We start from the raw sequence: 26,762 nt of genomic DNA on the forward strand, positions 1-26,762 counted from the left end.
CTGTGTCTGTGGGTTCGTTTTTGTTTTAATTGTAACTTCAGGCACAAATGACCTGTTCAGGTTATAATGAGCATCAAGTAATTAAGATAAAATGGTAAAACACAAGTTCATTCTCATTTACTCTGCCAACTACCGCGAAGATTATGTTTTCTGTGTCATGGAAAACTTGTGACTGAAAAATTAGAATATGAAACGTCCCACCTTTGATTTTTTTCTTTAGTTTTGCTGTTGGAGAAGATAGAGCATGATGACGTGTGCAATAAGACTTTGAAGATCACAGATTTTGGGCTGGCGCGGGAGTGGCACCGGACCACCAGGATGAGCGCAGCGGGCACCTACGCCTGGATGGCCCCAGAGGTCATCAAGTCATCCTTGTTCTCCAAGGGAAGTGACATCTGGAGGTGAGCAGTGCTGATGTGGTGTTTGGAAACCTGAGACGAGAGTGCTTGCTGTGCATTCCCTGAGTGAATCCTGAAGTGTGCAGCACAGTCAGAGAATGAATAGCGTGGGCCTTTTGAGGAAAGTTTGATTGTTTTGAACAAGATAGTTGTGACAATAGAACAAGTAATTTGAGGTTTGCATTGTTATATGACTGCATTTTATAGGAGAACCTTCTTGTTAAATCTGAAGGTTGATTAAAATTAATAATAATTTGAGTTAACACCAGTGTCAGTGTTTTAGAAGGTCTTCCAGAAAATAAAAGTCCATTTTCATTTTAAGCAAACTTACTCTTAGGCTTTCCTATTCATTAGGTATGTAGTTGCTATAATGAATGCTTACTTAATTTGTGGGAGGCCAGGTACTGCATGTATCTGAGTTGTTGATGGGAAGATCCCGCCTCTGCCTTGGCATGTCAGCCATTGTGGGCTTTCTTGGAAGAGAGGATCCTGTTAGGAACTGCATGAAGCGACTGATGTTTGTGCCATCAGCTGTGTCAGAAGGAAATGACACCATTTCGTCCATTGAACATTTGATAACCTTGCTTCCTAGCTATGGAGTGCTGCTGTGGGAACTGCTCACGGGAGAAGTTCCCTATCGAGGTATCGATGGCCTTGCTGTGGCTTACGGGGTGGCAGTCAATAAGCTCACACTGCCAGTTCCATCCACCTGCCCTGAGCCGTTTGCCAAGCTCATGAAAGGTATTTGTGCAACCTTTCTTTGCATGTCTGTGAGGGCAAGGAGAATTGCTGTTTAAAACATCCTCGTTTTTGTAAGCAAGAAAGCAATTTCTGTGATTCTAATATTCAGTTGCTTTTAAGTAACCATACTGTTTTAAGAATTCAAGACCTAGTCTCTGATCTAAACTATCAGGTAAAGTTTTGATGAGCTAAGTAATATAAAAACAACCCAATTTTATCAGTGACTCATTTATGTATAAAACTCAACTGAGTGGTAATAAAGTTTCTACCAAGTACACTAGCAGAGTTCAAACACAGTGTTGAACTGGCTCCAGATCTGCTGTTTTAAATATGACTTGACGGACCAGGCGCCGTGGCTCACACCTGTAAATCGTAGCACGTTGGGAGACTGGGACAGGTAGATTGTGCTCATGAGTTCAAGACCAGCCTGAGCAAATGTGAGACTTCATCTCTATTAAAGGTAGAATAACCTAGGCAAGAGGATCGCTTGAGCCCAAGAGTTGCAGGCTGCTGTGAGCTATGATGCCATGGTACTCTACCCAGGATAACAGCTTGAGACTCTGTCTCATAAAAATAAATAAATAAATAAATAAATACTTGATGATCAAAAATGCCTTGCAGTCTTAACCAGTATGTCATGACCTTATCTATTTGATCCTTATCTTCTAAAAATTGTTAACTAAGCCAGGTGTGCTGGCTCACACTTGTAATCCTAGCACTTTGGGAGGCTGAGCTGGGAGGATCACTTGAAGCCAGGGGTTCAAGACCAGCTTGAGCAAGAGCAAGACCCTGTGTCTATATACAAGAAACAGACAATTTAGTGGGGTGTGGTGGCATGTGCCTGTAGTCCTATGAATTGAGCCCAGGACTTTGAGGTTGCTTTGAGTGACCTTTGATCATGGAGTCTAGTCTGGGCAATAGAGTGAGAACCTGTCTCAAAAAAAAAAAAAAAGTTAATCAACTCTTTCTGTAACCTGCAGGTCACCTTACTTCATTATTAGGCTATTTCTTAGAACTTCTCATGATCATAACATTTCAGAGACATTTGTTTTTTGGGTTAAGTCATATGACTCTATATCTGTAAATCATCTGACCATGGTGGCTTAGGCCCCTGAAAAACAGTTTTTCTCCACCTATTAAATGTAGCACAGTATAGACAACAGTAGCCTTATCTTACTGACATGGACACTATAAAAGAAATTATTCAAAATATTATCAACAGATTCTTTTTTCTTTTTTGAGACAAAGTCTCACTACGTCACCCTCAGTAAAGTGTCATGGCATCACAGCTTACAGCAACCTTAAACTCCTGGGCTTAAGCGATTCTCTTGCTTCAGTAGCTGGGACAACAGGCACCCACCACAACACCCGGCTATGTTTTTATTGCAGTTGTTTAGCTGGCCCTGGCTGGATTCGAACCCACCACTCTCGGTGTATTGTGGCTAGTGCTGTAACCACTGTGCTATGGACACTGAGCTGAAATATTATCAATAGATTCTTAAAATCTTTAGATTTTCAGCAAACACTATACATACTGGCTTCTGGTTTAGAATGATAAGTGCTAAGTTGAAATACATTTCAGTGTAGAACATTTCTTAGAAACTATTGTCTTGGAGAGAATCTGTGTCGTGCTGAGAGATGGGATTAACGTGATTCTCGGTTATTTTAGAATGCTGGGAACAAGACCCTCACATTCGCCCGTCGTTTGCCTTAATTCTTGAACAGCTGACTGCTATTGAAGAGGCGGTGATGACTGAAATGCCTCGAGAGTCTTTTCATTCCATGCAAGATGACTGGAAAGTGGAAATTCAACAGATGTTCAATGAGTTAAGAACAAAGGAAAAGGTGAGAGAGAGATTTCTGATTGCATAATATCTTTACATTTGTGAAGATTATGGGAAGTGTGAGCCAAGAAGCAGTGTTAGTGTTAGTGGGAAATACAGTAGAGCCCCGGTAGCTGACCCCTCCCTGCACTGGACACCTCCTTGGTTGACCTGTCACTGACTGGACATGCACCACATGTCCGCATCAGTGCAGCCCGTCTCGCCGCTCGTGCTGACCACCTCTGTATGCTGACCAGTTTTCTACTTTATTTTCAGATATCAGTATTTTTTTCATTCTTGCCTTACTTCAGGTTAAAAATAAAAACACCCCGCAGATATATACTCAAAATGTGTAATTGGAGGAAAGCCCTTTTATTGGGGGAATTTTCAAATGTGGAAAAAAAAGGAGAGAGCAGAGCATAATAAACCCCTTGTGTTCATTAACCACCTTCAGTAATTGTTATTATTTTATCTTTTATTTTTTTTTTTGGTCTCTTTTCCCCATTATTTTTTAACAAATAAAAATTATTAATTTTTAATAATTATAATTATTATTAATTAAATGTTATTTAACCAAGTAATAACACTTGGTCTATGTTTAACTGTCACAAAGATATCTTTTTGTAGTTGGTTAGTGGTGTTCTCATGTATTTGAAAGCCTCTTTTATGTTAGTTCTTCTGTGTCTAACCCCTTTTTATTTCCAAGGCTATTGCTTTATTGGAGAAACCAGGAAAAGGTGTAAATTTTGAAGTCTAACACGAGTCAGGGCCAGGGATGTCCAAACGTTTTTTTCTGTCTGCCCACATTAGAAGCATAAGAGTTGTCTTGGGCCACACAGTAAATATACAGACACTAGTGACAGCTGATTAGTAAAACAAAGGTCTGTGTGTACTTTCTGTGATATTCAACCCCACAGATAAGGGAAAAAAGTCCTGACAAACCAGCATGTGTCCCATAGGCAGGAGGCTGGACACCCTGTGTTAAGCTGTGCTGAGCTTACACGTTTTAAGAAGGAATCAAATTAGTCTATGTGTTAAACGTAAAGAAGCTGCAGTTATGATACGTGCAGTCACCACATGTCAGGTGAAATGTGAGAAATTGGAAGACATGGCGTGGTTTGGGTGGTAACAAATGCTATTAAAAGATAATTGAAGAATTTCACATTTGAAATGTGGCTCTGTGGTTACAGTGGTAGTATTCATTTTTTTAAAGACATTTTTGTAGTACTTGAGCACTTAGGTGAATCAAGGTTCATTCCTGTTATCTGAAGGGTGTAATTGTTCAATAGTTTAATTCTTCCATTATACATGCAGCAAATGTTAAAAGTACAACACTGTAAATTATTCATACTCTTTATAAAGTCATATAAGCTTCTAGGAAGGAATTTTTATACCTCATCCACTGGTGATGCTAACATAGTAGCATTGTTTTTAGGTAAGGGGATATTGCTTTGCTTAAATAAAGAGGCCCATTTGCTCATTCCGATTCGTGTTGTTGAAGCGTGAGTTACGGCATAGAGTCACTTCCCAGGTAAAGGCACCTGGGCTTGCGCAGTGTGGTTGGTCCTGGATTTCTATACCTCCACAGTGATCATAATGCTGAAGGCTGGTCCAGAAAGGGCAAATGCGGGCGTAACAAGTTGTTGTCTATGCAAAATCATTTCCTCAGCTACTGTATTTAATAATATGATACCAAGATATTATATGTCCAGATTCTTATTTTTTCTATCTTACTTCTGTTAATGATAACTTGGAAATTAATACAAGATGTGTCACAGGCATTCCCCAAAATACACGTTACCCCCTCAAAAAATACAGAGGGTACCAAAAAATGTACATGCCTTTTAAGAAAGGAGAAAACTGTATTAAATTTATAATACTCATCATGTGTGACTTCTGCAACTACAAGAGGTTCTGAATGTGACCTGTATTCATCTTTTGTTACCAGTATATTTGAGTATTAGAATTTTAACAGTCTTTTAAGATGTGTATGCATTTTCTGTGCTCTGTGTGTGGTATAAGGACATGTCTATAAGGAAATGGTTGAGTTTCAGTACTTCATTTATACACTTTGTTCAGCAAACATATACTGACTATCTGCTATGTCCAGGGGTCAGTGCTAGAATTTTAGGATTCAGAGATTGGATATAGCAATTTATACCCTTGAATAATCCTATGGTCCATTGAATACAGGGTTAGTGATTTGAACCTGTTGACAAGTTTCAAACAGGGGCTCGATGTAATATCTTGGCAACAGTTTTGAGCCAGACTTTGAGTCAGAGCCTCCACCTCTGCCGTTCCTCATTCTCTTCCTTGTTCATGATAATGGGATCACTGTCTCCCGGGTGCCCAGTCTTCGGGGTCTTGGACAGTGTTTACTATGGTTGCCTGTGTGAAAAGACCATCAGTGGTCACTCCCTGGCTAATGCTGCCATCCCAGCCAGCACTGTGGCCACATCCACCCTGGGTGCCCTGCATCCAGCTTGGGTGCCCTGCATCCAGCCTGGGCAGTCTGCATCCACCCTGGGTGCCCCACATCCACCCTGGGCACCCTGCATCCACCCTGGGCAGTCTGCATCCACCCTGGATACCCTGCATCCACCCTGGGCACCCTGCACCCACCCTGGGCACTCTGCATCCAGCCTGGATACCCTGCATCCACCCTGGGCAGTCTGCATCCACCCTGGGCAGTCTGCACCCACCCTGGGCACTCTGCATCCACCCTGGATACCCTGCATCCATCCTGGGCAGTCTGCATCCAGCCTGGATACCCTGCATCCACCCTGGGCAGTCTGCATCCACCCTGGGCACCCTGCATCCAGCCTGGGCAGTCTGCATCCACCCTGGGCACCCTGCATCCAATCTCGCTCCCTTGATCTGTTCCTCCTCTTATGAAATGCGAATCTGATTGGCTTTGCTTCCTTTGAGCTCCTTTTCCTTAGTAACTTTGTTCTCCTTATGTACCTGGCCTCCCTGTCCCCCTGCTGCTGACCCAGCCGCACTGCATTTCCCAGCTGGATTAATAATGTCAAGCTCCCAACTCGTTGCGCCTCTTCCTTCGTCTGCTGAGAGCCAGGATCTCTCCCGAGCTTCTGTCCTCACCACAGGAGTGGCTGCCCTGCCATTCTCAGCTCCTGATACCTTACTCCTTTCTCTGCTGTGCTCCCTTATCAGAGCACATCATGCTGTATTACTATCGCCTGTGCACTTGTTCTTGCTTTGCCTTTTCTGGTGGGTCACATTGTTCATTTGCGTTAGCAGCACTGACCACAGTACTCAGCACTCGACAGGCATTAAATACATATGTTAAATAAACCTAAGTACAGTTTGTTAATATGCTCCTGATAATGTGTTTTAATAATTGCGAGACATTTCAAAATTATCAAATCATTATTATTATGGTTTTAAGTGAACAATCAATTTAAAAAGATATATATTGTTATGAATCTCATGATATAATGGCATACAACTCAGCTGTTTAACTTCTGGTTCTGGATTATTGAGAAACTCTCACACATAAATAAACCTGCTTAAGACTGTTCCCTGTAGCATTGTTTGTAATAGTTAAAAGCTGGAAATAATCGCAGTATCCATTAATAGGGGAATGGATGCCTAAAGGAGTGCATATTCATACAACAGAAATATGTACAATACAGTGATTCCTCAGGTAACATTGTCAATAGGTTGTTATAAACTTCGACATTAAGCAAAATGACAGACATATGATGGAATGATTCTACCCCAGGCTAATTGACAGAAACAAGAGTTAAGTTCCTGTGGAATATTTCTGCTCACACAGGCATCCAGCAAACTTTTAAATAAAGACCAAAACCCTTCTAATAGTAAATGTTGAAATAAATCCAAGGAAGAAAATTATGTACCCAGTTATTTAAGTTCAGGGTCATGGGTGTGGCCAGAGCCCATCCCAGCAGCTCAGGGGTCAAGGTGGGAACCACCTCCTGGCAAGGTGCGTTTGCACACATGTCCACAGTCACTCGGACTAGAGCCCTGCACACACGTCCACACTTACTCAGACAAGAGCCTCAGACTGAAGATGCACATCCTTGAGATGTGAGAGGAAACCCGTGCAGACCCGGAGAACGCGTAAATCCACTCTGGCTGCAGCCCCAGCGAGGAACTGATTTGTTTTTCATCATCAATGTTATAATGAAACAACATTACCTGAGGAGCTGCTGCAGTTAAGATGAATGATCTCTAGCAACACACTCCCATTGAATACATCTAAACATCATATTGGGTGGAAAAACTGAGTTTCAGAGTAGTGACATTATATATCATTTATGCAAATTTATAAAACATGCAAAACAGGGCTATTCAGGTGTATACAAAGGCTAAAAGTGCGGCCTGGGGTGGATGTCCGCCCATCTAGGAATAGCAGATCTGAAAAGGGGGAGGATGGAGATTTAACAGACCTAAAACAGTGGTAAAAATTTAGTGTCTGTCGAATGTCAATGGTGAGTGCCTGAGTATTTGTTATTCTCTCTAGTTACCGAATATTTTAAATACTTCATAATTTAAAATGATAAAAAATAATGGTTAGAAAAAGGAATATAAGTTGCTGAAGTCGTTTTTTAAAGAAATAGATGTATAAGCAACCCACCCTCTTCCTTAGATTTGTCAGTATTTTGTAAGTTTAAAATAGGCCAGACACAGGGGGAACCTGTGGCTCAAAGGGGTAGGGCGGAGGTGGTAGGTTCAAACCCCGCCCCAGCCAAAAACTGCAAAAAAAAAAAAAAAAAAAATAGGCCAGACACAGTAGCTCATGCCTGTGATCTCAGCACTTTGGAAGGCTGAGGCAGGAGGGCTGTTTGAGGCCAGGTATTTGAGACCAGTTTGGGCAACATGTCAAGATCCTCTCTCTACCAAAAAAAAAAAAAATTAGCCAGGCGTGGTGGTGCACACCCAGCTACTTGAGAGGTTGAGGCGAGAGGATCACGTGAGCCCAAGGAGTTTGAGGTTGCTGTGAGCTCTGATGATACCAGTGCATTCCAGCCGAGGTGACGAAGCGAGACCCTGTCTCAAAAGAAATCACATATGTATGTACATAAATATATATGTGCACATATGTGTGTGTGTATATATGTTGTATATATCATATATGTATATTCATATATACACATATGTATATGCATACACACACATACATAAAATAGGTAAATGCAACCAAATACCACGACACCACTAAAAAATACACAGAGTTCATAAGTAAGAAAACTACTCCCATGTCTCCCATTTCTCCCTGTCCCCATCGTGCCCCCAGAGATGGGGCTGACTATTAGCAACATGTCTTCTTTTTTTTCCTTTTATTAAATCATATACACATAGATCATGAATACATTTATGCATTTGTGGGATACTATGTGTTGTTTTTTATACAATTTGGAGTATGTTTTAACAGGCCTTCCAGAGAGGGTGGAGGCGAAGGCCAAGGCAGGGATCCTGCAAAACTGAGCACAGCATGGGAAGGACAGAAAGCACAGGGGGCCGGGGCGGGGGGGGGTGGGGTGGGGCGGTAGTGCCAGGGCTGTTCTTGAGTCCCAAGAGGACTTTCAAGTAGACAGGGAAGGGAAGGAGTAACTTTGGAAGCAGTGTCTCTGGGTGAATGCTCCAGGGTTTGAAATCTGGTCTGCAAATCAGCAGCCATCTGGCCCTTTGAGCCATCTGGTGGTGAAATTCACTACTTCATCAGCTGTCACCCTGGAGGAACTCAAGTGGAAAGTCTGTATGGGATTCTGAACAATAGGACAGACCCCACTTCTAGCCTACTTTTTCTTATGTGAAGTATTATCCAAATGCGGAAATCTATAACAGTGTAATATAGTGCTTAAAACCAGAGCCAGGCAGCCTGGTTGGCCTTGGGACTCTGTGGCCTCAGGTTTCGTTACGTGGTGTACTTCATCGAGGCCATCTGCCTTGGGGTGGTGTGAGGCTGGAGCCATGTGTGCAAAGTGCTCAGAGCCAGGCCTCACACTTAGTAAGTGCTCAGTAAGTGGAAGCCCCAGAAGAAACAATGAGGTGACTTTGGCAGACGCTGGCCTGGCTCAGACCTCCTGCTTATTCCCTGCCACAGGGATAGGGGAAACTGGGCTGTAAGAATTAATGCTGGAAAAATCACTGGCTGGATTAAGCTTGCAGTCCTGTAGTTCTTTGAAGGGTTACTATCAATGACTATCAATGATACCTTTGCTGGGTTTCTTGGCAGCTTTAATAAGTTTTGTTCACTTAAAATGATGGGGACTCTGATTTTTTTTTAATTTTTACATGTCCCCAAAATGTTTCCAGGAATTCTAAACTTAGACATTTAATTACAAGAATGAGAAAGATTGTAAAGAGCAGGAGAAGACTTTGGGAAAAAAAAACTAAGCAGTGAATTTGAATTCATTCAAATTCAAACAAAGCATTGAATTACAGAATGTAAACTTTGGAAGTGATGTAATTAACGATTAATATTATTTTAGCCTGTTTTATTTATTTTTAATTGATAATGATTTCTGAAACCAGAAGGTGTAGGCATTTCCAGTGAGTTCTTATTATATGTGGCATAAAAATAAAAGTATGTGTGGGCGGCACCTGTGGCTCAAAGGAGTAGGGCGTCAGCCCCATATGCCAGAGTTGGTGGGTTCAAACCCAGCCCCTGCCAAAACTGCAAAACAATAAATAAATAAATAAATAAATAATAAAAGCATGCATCAAGAGTGGGCGTGAGCTGTTTCTCAGTGTTGGGGTTACAGCAGTTTCTTTGGTTTGTTGTGTGTTGCTCCTTGTGGTGCAGCATTTCTGGTATTTTGTGACCCATTTGATTTACAATTAAAGAAAATGTGGTACTTTTTTTTTTGCTTAGAGGTTTCTAATTACATCTTTTTTGATGGAGTAGAAAGCAGTGTCCGTGCTCTATCTCCCTTTCTTGTTCACTGATTGCTTAAAGTAGGAGGCATCAGACTTGGAATTAATGGTCAGTAACTTGGCTGTGGTCTGTGTTACTCAGTAAATTGCAGCCTCCATAGATACCAGGTCCTCCCTAAATTCCTGGCTGCTTATCTCTGTGCGTCTGTCTTTGTGTGCTTGTGTGCCTGCACCTGTCTTTGACCACTCGGGGAAGGCATGTCATTGTTAATGATTAACAGCCCCTGCCAGGAATCTGGATTGGCCATTACCGGAGTGACTTGTGCCAAGCGATTAAAAAAATATTACTGCTGGCAATGTCGTCAGCCAAAAGAATTCTTTCTGTGTGCTTCATAATTTCAAAGTATTCAAAAGGGTTCTTCTAATACCCCAGACCTTTTATATTTATTTACTCCTAAATGTTTTAAGATTTATTCAGAAGGAAAGTTACTTTTCCTTTCTCTTCCATCTTAATTTTTTCCCTTATAAAGTCTTAGACAAGTTTTTTTTTTTTTAATTTATAAAGTTGTTGCAAGGGCATTTTAATTGATAGGTTGGGATCTGAAATTAAAACTTTTTTTATTCAATTACTGTAGTAGTAACACACAGCCTGAATGTTCTTATTTCTCTCTCATGCCATCTCATCTCAACAATAGCTGGTTGGATTAACATTACCACCCCTGAAAAGGAAGAGTTTAACAAAAAGATAGACAGTAATCAGTTAGAAATTAGAAGTTGACTAGAAATATCCTTTGTCCCCAAATAAACCACAGTAAAAATGTCCAATTAGGACAAAAGGTACTATTTAAAAAATGGAGTACAGAGTTTTTAACATGTAATATTTTTTCTTTTTCTTTTTTTCAAGTAATTCGCAGTATTACAGTGTAATGAAGAAATATTGATCTACTCTGTAAAAGTCAACTGATTCACATTAGCTAAAGAAACATCAGTTGGTCCAAAGTAAATCATTTCTCATGCAGTTTTGCCAATGCAATTTGTTTAGAAAAAATAAATTTAAAGAAAGTTTCAAAGCTGAATTTCAGTCTACTTTGGTAGAATTACCATAAATTCAGAATTAGTTTGATCTGAGTAGACAAATTTCTTTATCGTTAGCATCGCCTAGTCTCTTTTTTTTGAGACAGAGTCTCACTGTGTTGCCCTCGGTCGAGTGCTGTGGCATCACAGCTCACAGCAACCTCCAACTCTTGAGCTTAAGCGAGTCTCTTACCTCAGCCTCCCAAATAGTGGGACTACAGGTGCTTACCACAATGCGCGGCTATTTTTGTTGTTGTTGTAGTTGTCATTGCTTTTTTTGCTGGCCTGGGCTGGGTTCGAACCTGCCAGCCCTGGTGTATGTGGCCGGTGCCCTAACCACTGAGCTATAGGCGCTGAGCCACGCCCAGTCTCTTCTTGATACTGTCCTCTTAATTTGTGGGAAGATGGTCTCCTGTGTTTATTTGCTTTGTGATAACTATACTGATACATAGGCTCAAATTACTTTTTGACTGCGTCTGTAAAAAATCTAGGGATTAGTAGATGTGAATTGGCATTTTAGTCCCATGATTTGGCTCTAGTTTCTTCCAGAAGCCTTTATCTTACAATATTTCTTTATTTAACACGTGGTCTGCTTACATAAGGTAGAAAATGTTTGCGCAATACTCACAGTTCTCAGAACTCAAGGCCCAAAGCTCTACTTGAGAAGGCATCTACAGTTTGTAGCATTACTAATGATTAGAGTGTTCTAAGATCAAATTTGTTTGTAGCCGTACAAAAAAGCTTGCAAAGGGCGGCGCCTGTGGCTCAGTGGGTAGGGCGCCAGCTCCATATACCGAAGGGCCAAACTGCAACAAATAACAGCTGGGTGTTCTGGCAGGCACCTATAGTCCCAGCTACTCAGGAGGCTGAGGCAAGAGGATCACCTAAGCCCAGAGTTGGAGGTTGCTGTGAGCTGTGACACCACGGCACTCTACCCAGGGCGATAAAGTGAGAGTCTGTCTCTACAAAAAAAAAAAAGCTTGCAAATGCCTTGATTTCTATGTGAGAGCTTGATTTCATAGCAGGATAATTTTGAATAGAATAGAAAGTAGTTCAGCAGTAAAAGGAACATTTATGTCTCGGATAAAGAATAGAACACTTCGTAGAAATGAAATAAAAACGGGGATAAGGTTTTACAACATGGTAGAGTTCTCCATTTTAGTGTTGAATAATTTTTTTCCTAATAGGAGTGAAAGTATTTTAAATTGGTAGAATTTCTATTTCTCAGAAGTTCAATAATTTAAAACCCCAAACCAAGAGAAAGTTTAACTTTTATCAGTAAGCATCGTGACAGAGGACCTGTTATTAGTTGCCTCATGAGATCTGTTATAAAGTGATACTTTCATTCATCAGGGGATCTTGAAAAGTTCTTAGTATACTGAATATATCTCCCTTTGGCTTACGATTTTGGAAGTGTCTTATTTTCATTTCCAACAGGCCTGCAGTGGACTTGCCACACATTAGCTCTGTTGATCTCTCACTTCATCTGGCCACCAAGACGTCATTCTGTCGGCAGACTCTAAGGAAGTATCTCATTAAAGAAGACCGAACTGCAGTCTTTTATAGTGAAAGGGTGCCCCCAAATCACCATCCATAGGGGAAAATGGGAAATTGTGGTTCAATGTACCTTTATTTATAAACTATTTGGTACGTGTTGGCCACCTCTTTGTAAAATTTGTAATGAATACAATGGAATGTCTGTGAGTTGACCACCCACAAACAGGTCAACATCTAGAAGTGGTCAGTGTTGTATTTCACAAACAAAGGTACATTTAGCTACAACTTCCCTGCTCAGTGACTCTCTTTTCCGTGTGCACCCTGGCACAGGAGCTGCGGTCCCGAGAGGAGGAGCTGACCCGGGCGGCGCTTCAGCAGAAGTCCCAGGAGGAATTGCTGAAGCGGCGTGAGCAGCAGCTGGCTGAGCGGGAGATTGACGTGCTGGAGCGGGAGCTGAACATTTTGATATTCCAGTTAAACCAGGAGAAGCCCAAGGTGAAGAAGAGGAAGGGCAAGTTTAAGAGAAGTCGTTTAAAGCTCAAAGATGGACATCGGATCAGCTTACCTTCAGGTGTGATTTTGTCTTTAGGTATTTAAAAAGATTTTTCCGTGCCATTCTTTTAATCAGCTTCTTTATTTCATCAGAACCGGGAAAGTAAGTAAGTAACTGGGGGGAGTAAGACTGTACAACGGTGACTGAGTAAGGATGTTCAGTACATGGCTTCAGTTCATGGTCCTAAGGTGATGACCAAGTGAGTTTTTACGCAGGAAACAGCAGAAGGAGTGTGCTGCAGTTTAGTGCAGTGTGAGTGTTTAACTCGCAGGATACTTTCATATTAGCAGTTGATTTATTCCTTTTGAAATCAAAGAACCCTTTTTTTATGAGACAGAGTCTCACTTTGTGGCCCTGGGTGGAGTGCCCTGGCATCACAGCTCACAGCAACCTCAAACTCTTGGGCTCCGGCGATCCTCTTGCCTCAGCCTCCCCAGTGGCTGGGACTATAGGTACCTGCCACCAACACCAAGCTAGTTTTTCTATTTTTAGTAGAGACGGGGCAATCCACTGGCCTCAGCCTCCCAGAAAGCTGGGATTACAGGTGTGAGCCACCACCAAAGCAGAACTACTTTGCAGCTGATTACATGTAAGCATCATCACATTTTATTGTGCAAGTCCAGAGTAAAAAGCTTTCACAGGATCTATGAGATGACTCTGGTATCCGGGTTCGTTTGGGACACTGATACTGTTGTGAGCACCTTCAACAAAATATGTCAAGTACTTTACCCATATTCTCACTTTCATCTGATAAAGAATAGAACACTTTGTAGAAATGAAATAAAAACACTTTGTAGAAGTGAAATAAAACTTCACTTTTAAAGTGCTCGAGGCACAAAAATGAACCAGTATATCTAGGGGAGTTTTGAAAAATATTTTTTTTTTTTTTTTTTTGTAGGGACAGAGTCTCACTTTATGGCCCTCGGTAGAGTGCCATGGCATCACACAGCTCACAGCAACCTCCAACTCCTGGGCTTAAGCGATTCTCCTGCCTCAGCCTCCCAAGTAGCTGGGACTACAGGCGCCCGCCACAACGCCCGGCTATCTTCTGGTTGCAGTTTGGCCGGGGCGGGTTTGAACCCACCACCCTCGGTATATGGGGCCGGCACCTTACCGACTGAGCCACAGGCGCCGCCCTGAAAAATATTTTTAAAACATTGTAACAGTAACATAAAAGGATTCCTAAGTGCTTTTAGTAATGCGTTAGGAGAAACCAAAGGAACAGAAAATTGCAAACATATATTAATTCACTGAATTACATTCTTTAATATTACGTATTATACTTGATTTAAGGAAAAACCAAATATCCCTCCCGTATAATTCTTTCTACTACCAGAGTAAGATGTTGACAAGAGCAGACTCCAGGGGTGGCGCCTGTGGCTCAAAGGGGTAGGGCGCCAGCCCCATACGCCGGAGGTGGTGGGTTCAAACCCAGCCCTGGCCAAAAACTGCAAAAAAAAAGAGCAGACTCCATTTCTGCGGACTATGTATTAAAAAAAAATGTATACACACCACACACATACATAGTGTATGTACTGTAGATTAGAGTGCTCTTTATAGATGGTAGCGTTTTCCTAATCTGTGTGTTAATGGCATAACTGTTGTGGTTAACAACAGTTTTGTTTTCTATCAAATATGTACAGATTGTCTTGTAAAATTCTTGCAAAATTCTAGAAGCCTTGCAGCACACTGTGACCTTTAGGTTATTACAGATGTCCTCAGTGGTTCAGCAACCACTGGTGTGTGGTGGTCAGGAGCATCCAGCATACACTGAATGCATTACTGATCGTTTGGTGTGATGAGGTGAGAACAGGTCCTTGTACGTTTTACCTTCAGCCTCTCTGGGTGGGAAGGAGGGACTTTTCCAGATTCTCTTCTAATGTTTGCTCTGGGCCAGGACTGTTGCCTGGAGGACCACTGGCTAAACTGCTGAGTATCAGTCATCATTTTAAAAATAGGCTATTTTATCTATGATGTGCTTTCTGCTTTCAAGCATAATAGATGGTAGAAAAATTCAGAGAATCCCTACATTCTTCAGATCTCAACTGTATCTTTCTTCTACCTGTATTTTGAATATGTTATTGTAATTTAATATTTATTGTTTCCCTTGGGAAACTTTGGGGGAGGTGGGAAGGAATAGGAATCAGATAGAAAGGGAAATAAACTTAGAAGAAAAAATTAAATCATTACACCAATACTATACTCTTCAATGGTAAAGTGATTAAATGAAACATTTTAGGATTCCTGAGGTCAAACTTTCACTCTTGCTTTTCTTTTCAAATATTCCTTGGCTAACTGTTCAATTTATTCAAAGCAGACTGATTTATTTATTTATTTAATTTACTTTCTAAATTTCCAGAATGTACTATGATATTTGACTTTTTTATTGTTGAGAATAGAGGAGACATTTTGGGTACACATTTATTTACTTTATGGAACTTTATAAAAGATTCTAGTTAAAACATAACCAAAAAATCTTTTGCAATCAATCTAATCCATGATGAAGGAATAAAACCCAGCTTCTAGAGTTTAGCATGACAGTTACCTTTTATGCCCACAAGATGGCGGTAGGTGATAGTTTACTGGCTCTGGTGCCAACACAGAATCACTGTTTCTCATTTCTCAACTGTAAACACACCTATGCACACGTATTTACTTAAAAAGCAAATTTTAAAAAGTAAATGTCTCAGAACAGGACAGACATCCAAAAAGGGAAATAACAGCTCTAAAATTCTTTTTTTCTTGAGGAATTTTGCTTAGTATAGATAAGAAAGCAAGTCTTAGTATTTAGTATTATCATCTGCTAGAAAATTTTTTGAGTTACCAAATTTTAGTACTATTTGATAGGGGAAACACTTCAGGATGTTAGTCAACAACCTTTTCTTATCTCACAACACACTTGAACCTATAATTAAACTTCTGTGACTTAAATTATGTTGACAAATAAAGGGGGGGAGTAGGGCACTGCCTGTGGCTCAGTGAGTAGGGCGCCAGCCCCATATACTGAGGGGGGTGTGTTCAAACCCAGCCCCGGCCGAACTGCAGCAAAAAAATAGCCAGGTGTTGTGGCGGGCACCTGTAGTCCCAGCTACTCAGGAGGCTGAGGCAAGAGAATCACCTAAGCCCAGGAACTGGAGGTTGCTGTGAGCTGTGACACCACAGCACTCTACTGAGGGCGATAAAGTGAGACTGTCTCTACCAAAAAAGGGCGGGGTGTGTGTGTGTGTAAAAAAAAACAACAGAATATACTTACTGTGCTTTGAATATCTTTCCAGAATAATTTAACTAATCTTTAAAAATTTTCCTGGCACACCTAAGATCTTCTCACGGCACACCAGTGTACTGCAGCACACTGTTGAAAATCACTGGTCAAGGCAAAGATTTTATGGCTAAGACTTTAAAAGCATAGGCAATAAAACCAAAGTAGACAAATGGGACTACGCAGAAAACTTTGCATAGCAAAGGAAACACTCAACACAGTGAAGAGACAATCTATAGAATAGGAGAAACTATTTGGTAACTTTATCTGACAGAGTGCTAAAATACAGAATATACAAGGAACTTGAACAACTCAACAGTGAAAAAAAAGAAGAAAAATAATCTGATTAAAAGAAGACACACAAATGGCCAACAAACATGAAAAAATGCTCAGCGTCACTAATCATCTAGGCAAGGAAATGCAAATCAAAACTAGAATGAGTTATCTTCCCACCCTAGTTAGAAAGGCTACTATCAAAAAGACCAAAATAATAATAATAACAACAGATGTTGAGAAAAGGGAACTCTTACATCCTATTGGTGGTAATGTAAATTAGTAAAGCCATTTTTGAAGTCTCTAAAAAAAAAAAAAAGACATGGAACTATGATGGGGTCCAGCAGTCCCACCACTGGTTATTTATTCAAGGGAAAGGAAATCAATGTATTAAAGAGACACCTGCACCCCTGTGTTTACTGCAGCAATACTCACAATAGCCAAGATATGGAATCGATCTAAGCGTCCATAAACAAGTGAATGAATAAAGAAAAGGTGGTATATAAACACACACGAAATACTGTTCAGACGTAAGGAAGAGTGAGGTCCTGCCATGTGCAACAACGCGGATGAACCTGGAGGACGCTTTGTTACGTGAAATAAGTCAGGCCCAGAAGGATAAATACACATTCTCACTTACAGATGGGAGTTAAAAAAATATCGTAAGCCCACAGTAGTGGAGAATAGACTTGTAAATATTACTCTGGAAAGTGGTAGTAAGGATATGAAATCACAGCCAGGTAGAAGAAATGAGTTCTTATGTTCTGGATACTGCAGACTGAACACAGTTAACTAGAACTCATTGTACATTTTCAAAAAAGCCAGAAGAGAGGGTTTTGAATGTTTATATCGTGAAGAAATGATAAATGCTCGTAGTGATAGATACGCTAATCATCCAGTAATTGCCCTTATTTGATCATTCTATCATTTGATATTCTATTATAAATATCATAATATCATTTTGTATCCTATAAATACGTTCCTTCGTTACATGCCAACTAAAAATAAAAGGGGAAAACATTTAATGTTACACTATTTATCTGATGAGTGATAAATTGAATTGTGATATATCCTTTTCATGGAGTTGCCTTACCGAATTTCTTAAACACCTTTTTGCAGGACTTTCTTTTCCTTACATAGAACCAGCTTAGAGAATGTTTAAGAAGCATTTTGAAGCTTCTGTAAACTGACCTTCAACATTTGTTTCCACAGATCTTTCAAAAATATATTAAGTATGAAGAATTACATCAACTCATAATCGTGCCCCTGTGAATCACCACTGATTATTTTTAATCTCATGGCTATTTATTTATGCTCGAAAACTCACATTTTATTCTGGCTGGAATTCCTTCATAGTTGGTTACCAGATAAGGAAGATTAATGCTTAGAAAGTGAGGCAGCAACAATTTAGGACATTGTTTTTTGCGAACACTGAGTATATTTCTTGAAATTTGTAGAAGGGAAAAGGCGTGGTCCCAGTAGTTCTTTCTAGCTTGATATCCTTCCCGCTGTACTATGATTATTTAGAACTAAAGTTGTGTTTTTAGGACTTGTGAAAACAAGGCTAAAACGTCGTAAAGCCTCCAAATGTTGGAATATCTCTGGAGCAGTGGTGTTTTCTGCCTTCAATGACTAGAAGTGCCAAAGTCTACGGAGACCAGCCACCTGTGTGTGTGCAAGGGTGCATGGTTGGGAGGGAGCAAGTCCATACCACGATTCTTCAGAAATAATACACCTTTTCACCTGCAAGCGATTGTCGCTACAGGGGCTGCCTTAACTTTGTTAAGAGATACCAACATTACCAACCAAAATGCTGGGGTCTCTTTTACTCAGAAGCCTGTGACCGCCCTGTCATTGCCACGAACAGGTATCTTGAGAACTGTTGTTTCCCAACAAATCCCAGAGCGTGCCAGAAAAATGTGTGCACAATTGTAATAGTCAGTCACGTTTGCCTTCTGCAATTACAAGAGATACAAAACACAATGTACAAGAGAACAGCCATTATTAGTATTAATTGAGTGTTGCGATTTTAATACAGTTTTTTCTTTTCTTAAAATGTTTATACATCTTTTCTTGGCCCATTCTGTATACAGGGAAAATGAGTGCTAGGCACATGTGCTTCAACAGTTCACTGGTAGTTTTTCTGAATGTTTAACTGGGACAAACTCAGTCTTTCTCCTCTTCATAGGGACAGAATGTTTATAATAAGAAATGTTATCTATTTATATATTTATTTTGGAGACAGGGTCTCACTATGTCGCCCTCAGTAGAGTGCTGTGGTATCACAGCTCATAGCAACCTCAAACTCTTGGGCTCAAGCGATTCTCTTACCTCAGCTTCCCAAGTAGCTGGGACTGTTTTTTATGTTTAAAACATAGAGTGCTTTTTATTACAGCATCAGTGAATGTCTGTCTGCATTTTCAGAAGCTCTGTCAATCTAGCGTTGTATCATCTACTCACCCGGGCCTTGGTGCACGTTCCACGCTGGCTCCCTGGCCTGTGCTTAGCATCTCTTGTCCTATCATTTATTCCAAAAGGTTTGTCATTCAAATCCTGTGGCTTTGTTCTTGGCCTGGCTTCTGCCTTCTGCTGCAGATCAGAGGGCTCTTCCTGCTGTAGAAGTTGACCAAGAATTTCCTTCTGTAGTGGCCAACAGAGCCTTTTACAAATCACTTCAATCTAAAATACTGATTTCCTAGCAATGGTTTGCAGATTTGTTTCCTTTACCATCCATACCCCCCCCCCCAAAAAAAAAAACCCCGCTCCCACTGACTGCAGTCAGCCCTCCTGGCCTACTGAGCTCTATTCTTGTCCCCATTATTTCCTTTACTCAGACTGCAGTGTCCTGGTCAAAGCTGTCAGGATTTCTCGTTTGGTAGATGGAGAAGGCCTTCCTCTGGTACCTTGGTTCTGTTTGCTTCCAGTCCACCCCCAACTGCTGTATATTTCTCAGCAATTAACATTAAGCCGTGGTTTGATCCATTGGTAAAGCTTTGTGTGCCCTTCTCATTTGACAAACTGTTGAGGACCTACCATGTCCCGAGTATGGGCGTTGTGATAAGACACGTGCTCTCTGCACTCACATTACTGAACAGTCTCCACAGAGGAAACATTCATTCAAAAAAGTTTTCTAAGCACCTTTTTTGTTCAAGACACTGTGCCAGTTTGGCAGAGGATATAACAGGGCTGGAGACTATCCTGGCCTCTCCCCCTGGAGAACTTCCTTTATAGTGTTGGGGGAGGTAGCAGAACTTAAGCTAATAATTAAACAAATGCTTATTTACTTGCTGTAATTATTAACTACTGTGAGGGAAAAGTTACATCTCCGTACTAATCATGTGACAGTGATTGGTACGGAGATGTAACTTTGTCTAAGGTAATAGTAGAAAGCTTCTTAAAGAAGCACCATTTAAATTGAGACTCGATGTGGGAATTTACCAAATACACAGGTGGAAGGAAGCAACCAGGCAGAGGGCACACGCAAAGAAAGCCTGGTTTCTTCCAGGAATTGGAAAGAGTCCTGCGTGGTGTGACCAGCGGTCAGCAAATTACGCCCCGTGGGCCCAGTCCAGCCTATACCTGTATTGTACAGCCCATAGTTTTTACACTTTTAAATACTTGGGGAAAAATCAAAGGAAGAGTAACATTTCGTGATACCTGACATCATTTGAAACTAAAATTTTAGTATCCATGAAGAGATGTTTACTGGAACACATTTATTTACGTGTCGTCTGGGGTTTCTCGTTACCCTGGCAGAGTTGGGCTGAGACAGATTGTAGAGGCCACGTGACATGTCACACTTTCCAGAAAACCTGTGCTGACCTCTGATTTCGACCATGAGGAGGACTGGAAGAATGAGGCTCTATGAGGGGGGAATGTCAGGAACCCAGACTTGGATCTGTAGGGGCTTGTAGACTTTGTTGCAGTTTTAATCTATAACTTAAGAATAATCAGAAGCCTCTGAAGGCTTTTAAGCAGGACAGTGATGTGGCCAGTCATGCATTTAAAACCTGCAAGTGTTATTTTTTGCCTTTTTGATAATAACCATCTAACTGGAATGGAGAAGCATGAAAAAAAAAGAAAAAAAATAACCATCTAACTGGGGTGAGATGATATCTCATTGTGGTTTTGATTTGCCCTTCCCTCAGGGTCTGTGGTGTTGGGCTTTTTGTCATATTCTGGTGGTTATTTGTATGTCCTCTTTTGAGAAATGCCTATTCACGCCTTTTGCCTGTTTTTTAAATTGGATTTTTTTTCTGGTTTTTGAGTTATTTGAATTCCTTACATAAGCTAGTTATTAATCCCTTAATCGCCCATCAGTTTGTAAATATTTTCTCCCATTCTGTGGCTATCTCTTCCCTTTGTTGATTGTTTCCTTCGTTGTGCAAAAACTTTTTAACTCGATGTGATCCCATTTGATTGGTGTATTTTTGGTTCTGTTGCCCATAGTTTTGAGATCTTACACCAGAATTCTTTGCCTAGACTAATGTCTTATAGTGTTTCCCCAGGGTTTTCTTTTCATAGTTTTCTAGTTTCTGGTTTTACATTTAAATCTTTATTCCATTTTGAGTTGATTTTTGTATAGAGTGAGAGATAGGAAAGGATGAAGAAAATGTAACACAAACAACAGAATATTATTCACCCATAAAAAGAATGAAATCCTGTGATTTGCAATAGCCTGGATGAAACAGCAGATCATGATGTTACATGGAATAAGCTACACACAGAAAGACAAATTGCTTATGTTCTAACTCATGTGTCAGAGCTAAAAAAGTTGATCTGGAGGTAGAGAGAGGAACAGTGGCTACAAGGCTGGAAAGGGAGCTGGGAGGAAGACTAAGAGCGTTTGATTGAGGAGCACAAGCATACAGTTAGAAGAAATAAGCTCTAGTCTTCGATAGTACAATAGGGAAATTATAGTTAACAGTAATTTATTGTGTATGTTAGAATAGCTAGAAAACAACAATTATAATGTTCCCAACCCAAAAGATAAATGTTTGAGGTGATACCATAGTTCCCTGGTTTGGTCACAGCACATTGTATTGGAATATCACATGTACTCCACAAAAATGTATGTGCAACTACGATCTGTCAATGAAATATTTTTTAAAAATGCATCTGGCTTCTGCAGAACAAACTAAAGAGACTAACTGTGCATGCAGGAAGATGGATGTGTAAGGAATTGTAGTGATAGCAGCCTGGGCACAAACTGATGACAGCGGACGGGTAGTAGAGAACAAAATGCCCATCTAGCTTTTATTAAGCATTTATTACGTCCTAAACCCTGTGTTAAGTACTTTATATTTCTTTGTGTTTTTCTAGCAGTCCTATGAAATAGGAATAATTGTTTTTTTGTTTTTGTTTTATGAGACAGAGTCTCACTTTGTTGCCCTTGGTAGAGTGCTGTGGCATCACAGCTCACAGCAACCTCAGACTCTTGGGCTTAAGCAATTGTCTTCTCTCAGACTCCTGAATAGCTGGGCCTATAGGAGCCTGTCACAAAGCCCAGCTATTTTTTAGAGACAAGGTCTCTCACTTCTTCAGGCTGGTCTCGAACCTCTGAGCTCAGGCAATCCACCCGCCGCAGCCTCCCAGAGTGCTAGGATTAGGAATAATTGTTTTCTCCCCCAAATACTGAGACTTCAAGAGGTTAAGTTACTTTCCCAAGTTGATGTGCTCGCAAGTGGTAGAACTGGCATGCACGTCCAGGGGTGCCACCTCTAGAACCTGGGATCTGAAAGAAAAATACGTAACACAGAAGTTACATATTTTGTGCTTAGTGAATATGTAGGGTCAGGGAGACGACAATATCAAGAAAAATGTTTGGATTTCTAGCATAAACAAATAGATAGCTGGCTTTGCCTACCAAATTCCAAATTCTCTCTATCTGAAATACCAGGTGTCTCATTAAAGTTATTTAAAGTATAATTTCCAAAAAGGCAAATTTGAGCTCTCTTGCAAATATGAAATGAACACTTATTTTTTTTTATTGTTAAATCTTAGCTGTGTACATTAGTGTAATCACCTATACCCATTCTAAGATGCACCATAGATGTGGCCCTACCCATTACCCTCCCTCCACCAAAACCTCCCCCCTCCCTTCCCCTCCCTTGGCCCTTCCCCATAGTCTTGTGCTATAGTTGGGTTATAGTCTTCATGTGAAAGCTATAATTTAGCTTCATAGTAGGGCTGAGTACATTGGATACTTTTTCTTCCACTCCTGAGATACTTTGCTAAGAAGAATATGTTCCAGCTCCATCCATGTAAACATGAAAGAGGTAAAGTCTCCATCTTTCTTTAAGGCTGCATAGTATTCCATGGTATACATGTACCACAATTTGCTAGTCCATTCGTGGGTGGATGGGCACTTGGGCTTCTTCCATGACTTAGCAATTATGAATTGGGCTGCAATAAACATTGTGGTACAGATGTCTTTGTTATATTGTGACTTTTGGTCTTCTGGGTATAAACCTAGTAAAGGAATTATAGGATCGAATGGCAGGTCTATTTTTAGGTCTCTAAGTATTCTCCAAACATCCTTCCAGAAGGAACGTATTAGTGGGCATTCCCACCAGCAGTCCAGCAGTGTAGAAGTGTGCCCTTTCCTCCACATCCACGCCAACATTTCTGGTTTTGGGATTTTGTTATGTGGGCTACCCTAACTGGGGTTAGGTGATATCTCAGAGTAGTTTTGATTTGCATTTCTCTGATGATTAAGGATGATGAGCTTTTTTTCATGTGTTTGTAGATTGTGTGTCGGTCTTTAGAGAAGTTTCTCTTCAAGTCCCTTGCCCACCCGTACATTTGAGTTCTCTGTGGATTCTGGTTATTAGACCTTTATCGGAGGTATAACCTGCAAATATTTTCTCCCATTCTGAGGGCTGTCTGCTTGCTTTACTCACTATGTTCTTGGCTGTGCAGAAGCTTTTTAGTTTGATCAGGTCCCAGTAGTGTATTTTTGACACTGCTTCAATTGCCTGGGGAGTCCTCCTTATAAAATATTCACCCAGACCGATTCCTTCAAGAGTTTTCCCCGCCCTTTCTTCAAGTATTTTTATAGTTTCATGTCTTAAGTTTAAATCTTTTATCCAGTGAGAGTCTATCTTAGTTAATGGTGAAAGGTGTGGGTCCAGTTTCAATCTTCTACAGGATGCCAGCCAGTTCACCCAGCACCATTTGTTAAATAGGGAATCTTTTCCTCACTGAATGTTTTTAATTGGCTTGTCAAAGATCAAATAACGGTAAGTAGCTGGATCCATCTCTTGGTTCTCTATTCTGTTCCAGACATCTACTTCTCTGCTTTTGTGCCAGTACCATGCTGTTTTGATCACTATGGATTTATAGTACAGTCTCGGGTCTGGTAGCGTGATTCCTCCTGCTTTGTTTTTATTGCTGAGTAATGTTTTGGCTATTCGAGGTTTTTTCTGATTCCATATAAAACGAAGTATTATTTTCTAAAGATCTTTAAAGTATGACAATGGAGTTTTAATAGGAATTGCATTAAAATTATATATTGCTTTGGGCAGTATGGACATTTTAACAATGTTGATTCTTCCCAGCCATGAGCATGGTATGTTTTTCCATCTGTTAACATCTTCGGCTATTTCTTTTCTTAGAGTTTCATAGTTCTCTTTGTAGAGATCTTTCATGTCCTTTGTTAGGTATACTCCCAAATAGTTCATCTTCTTTGGCACTACTGTGAAAGGAATAGAGTCCTTGACTGTTTGTTCGGCTTGGTTATTGTTGGTATATATAAAGGCTACAGATTTATGGGTGTTGATTTTGTAGCGTGAGACATTGCTATATTCCTTGATCACTTCTAAAAGTTTTGTAGTAGAATCCCTAGTGTTTTCCAGATGTACGATCATATCATCTGCGAAGAGTGAAAGTTTGATCTCTTCTGACCCTATGTGGATACCCTTGATCGCCTTTTCTTCCCTAATTGCAATGGCTAAAACTTCCATTACAATGTTAAAGAACAATGGAGACAATGGGCAACCTTGCCTGGTTCCTGATCTAAGTGGAAATGATTTCAATTTAACTCCATTCAATACGATATTGGCTGTGGGTTTGCTGTAGATGGCCTCTATTTGTTTAAGAAATGTACCTTCTATACCAATTTTCTTAAGTGCTCTGATCATGAAGGGATGCTGGATATTATCAAAAGCTTTTTCTGCATCGATTGAAAGAATCATATGGTCTTTATTTTTAAGTTTGTTTATGTGTTGAATTACATTTATAGATTTACGTATATTGAACCAGCCTTGAGACCCTGGGATAAATCCGACTTGGTCATGGTGTATAATTTTTTTGATGTGTTGTCGGATTCTGTTTGTTAGGATCTTATTGAGTATTTTAGCATCTATATTCATTAGTGATATTGGTCTATAATTTTCTTTTCTTGTTGGGGCTTTCCCTGGTTTGGGGATCAAGGTGATGTTTGCTTCGTAGAATGTGCTGGGTAATATTCCTTCTGTTTCTATATTTTGGAAGAGGTTTAGTAGTATAGGTACTAGTTCTTCTTTAAATGTTTGGTAGAATTCTGACGTAAAGCCAGCTGGTCCTGGGCTTTTCTTTTTAGGGAGATTTTGTATAGTTGATGCTATTTCAGAACTTGATCTAGGCCTGTTCAATATTTCCACTTCGTTCTGGCTAAGTCTTGGTAGGTGGCGTGCTTCCAGGTATTGGTCGATTGCTTTCAGATTTTCATATTTGTGACAGTAGAGTTTCTTGTAGTATTCGTTAAGGATTTTTTGAATTTCTGAGGGGTCTGTTGTTATTTCATCTTTATCATTTCTGATTGATGAAATTAGAGATTTGACTCTTGTTTTCCTGGTTAGGTTGGCCAATGGTTTATCTATTTTATTGATCTTTTCAAAAAACCAGCTTTTGGATTTATTGATCTGTTGTATAATTCTTTTGTTTTCAATTTCATTTAGCTCTGCTCTGATTTTGGTTATTTCTTTTCTTCTGCTGCGTTTGGGGTTGAAGTGTTCTTCTTTCTCCAGTTGCTTGAGATGTTCCATTAAGTTATTGACTTCCTCTCTTTCCATTTTCTTGAGGAAGGATTGCAGCGCTATAAATTTCCCTCTTAGGACTGCCTTTGCAGTATCCCAGTGGTTCTGTTAATTCGTGTCTTGATTGTTGTTTTGTTCCAAAAATATGGTGATTTCCTTCTTAATCTCGTCTATAACCCATGTATCCTTCAGCATAAGGTTGTTTAGCTTCCATGTTTTTGTATGGGTATGCAGGTTCCTGTTGTTATTTAGTTCAACTTTTATTCCATGATGGTCTGAGAAGATGGCAAGGAATAATTTCTATTTTTTTAAATTTGCTGAGTTTAGATTTGTGGCCTAGGATGTGGTCGATTTTTGAGTATGTTCCGTGGGCTGATGAGAAGAATGTGTATTCAGTTTTGTTGGGATGAAATGTTCTGTAGCTGTCTGTTAAGTCCAAATGTTGAATGGTTAAGTTTAAATCTAAAATTTCTTTGCTTGGCTTCTTTTTGGAGGATCTATCCAGGACTGCTAAAGGGGTGTTAAAATCTCCAACTACTATGGAAGTGGAGGAAATCGAGTTGCTCATGTCTGTTAGAGTTTCTCTTATAAATTGAGGTGCGTTGTGGTTGGGTGCATAAATATTAATAATTGAGATCTCATCATATTGAGTATTACCTTTAACAAATATGAAGTGTCCATGCTTATCCTTAATTATTTTGGTTTGTTTAAAGCCTATTGCATCTGCGAACAGGATTGCAACGCCTGCTTTTTTCCATTTGCCTGGAATATAGATGACCATCCCTTTACCTTGAGTCTATATCTGTCTTTTAATGTAAGATGCGATTCTTGGATGCAGCAGATATCTGGCTTGAGTTTTTGTATCCAGTCTGCCAACCTATGCCTCTTTAGAGGACAATTTAAACTATTCACATTAATTGAGAGTATTGATAAGCCTTTCTAGAGACCGGTGGACATTTTTAATCCTTTTGCGACTGTGCGACTGTGGAAGTTGGAATTTGATCAAAATTTTTTTGGGTGGGTTTACTTTTGTGGTGGAGAATTACACTGGTCTTTATGGAGGATAGGTCTAAGAATGTCCTGGAGAGCTAGTTTAGTTGTAATTTCTTTAACATGTGAATGTTGTTGAAGTATTTAATTTCTCCATCATAAACGAAGCTCAGTTTAGCTGGGTACAGGATCCTGGGTTGAAAGTTATTTTGTTTTAGGAGATTAAAAGTCTATGACCATCCTCTTCTAGCTTGAAAGATTTCAGCAGAGAGA

The 26,762-nt window shown here is 40.1% G+C and overlaps 1 protein-coding gene across 4 annotated transcripts in view; it reads left to right on the plus strand.

The window, feature by feature from the left end:
• MAP3K21 (mitogen-activated protein kinase kinase kinase 21) overlaps positions 1-26,762 on the plus strand; it is a 72,485-nt gene that overhangs the window by 18,680 nt on the left and 27,043 nt on the right. For all 4 annotated transcript variants that reach the window (XM_053606268.1, XM_053606266.1, XM_053606267.1 and 1 more), the window contains exons 2-5: positions 221-401; positions 991-1,139; positions 2,809-2,984; positions 12,728-12,968. In XM_053606268.1, the coding sequence (XP_053462243.1) occupies positions 221-401; positions 991-1,139; positions 2,809-2,984; positions 12,728-12,968 (747 nt within the window). The remainder of the gene's footprint in view (positions 1-220; positions 402-990; positions 1,140-2,808; positions 2,985-12,727; positions 12,969-26,762) is intronic.

This window comes from Nycticebus coucang, chromosome 10 (assembly GCF_027406575.1).
Source record: "Nycticebus coucang isolate mNycCou1 chromosome 10, mNycCou1.pri, whole genome shotgun sequence".
Lineage (NCBI taxonomy): Eukaryota > Metazoa > Chordata > Mammalia > Primates > Lorisidae > Nycticebus > Nycticebus coucang.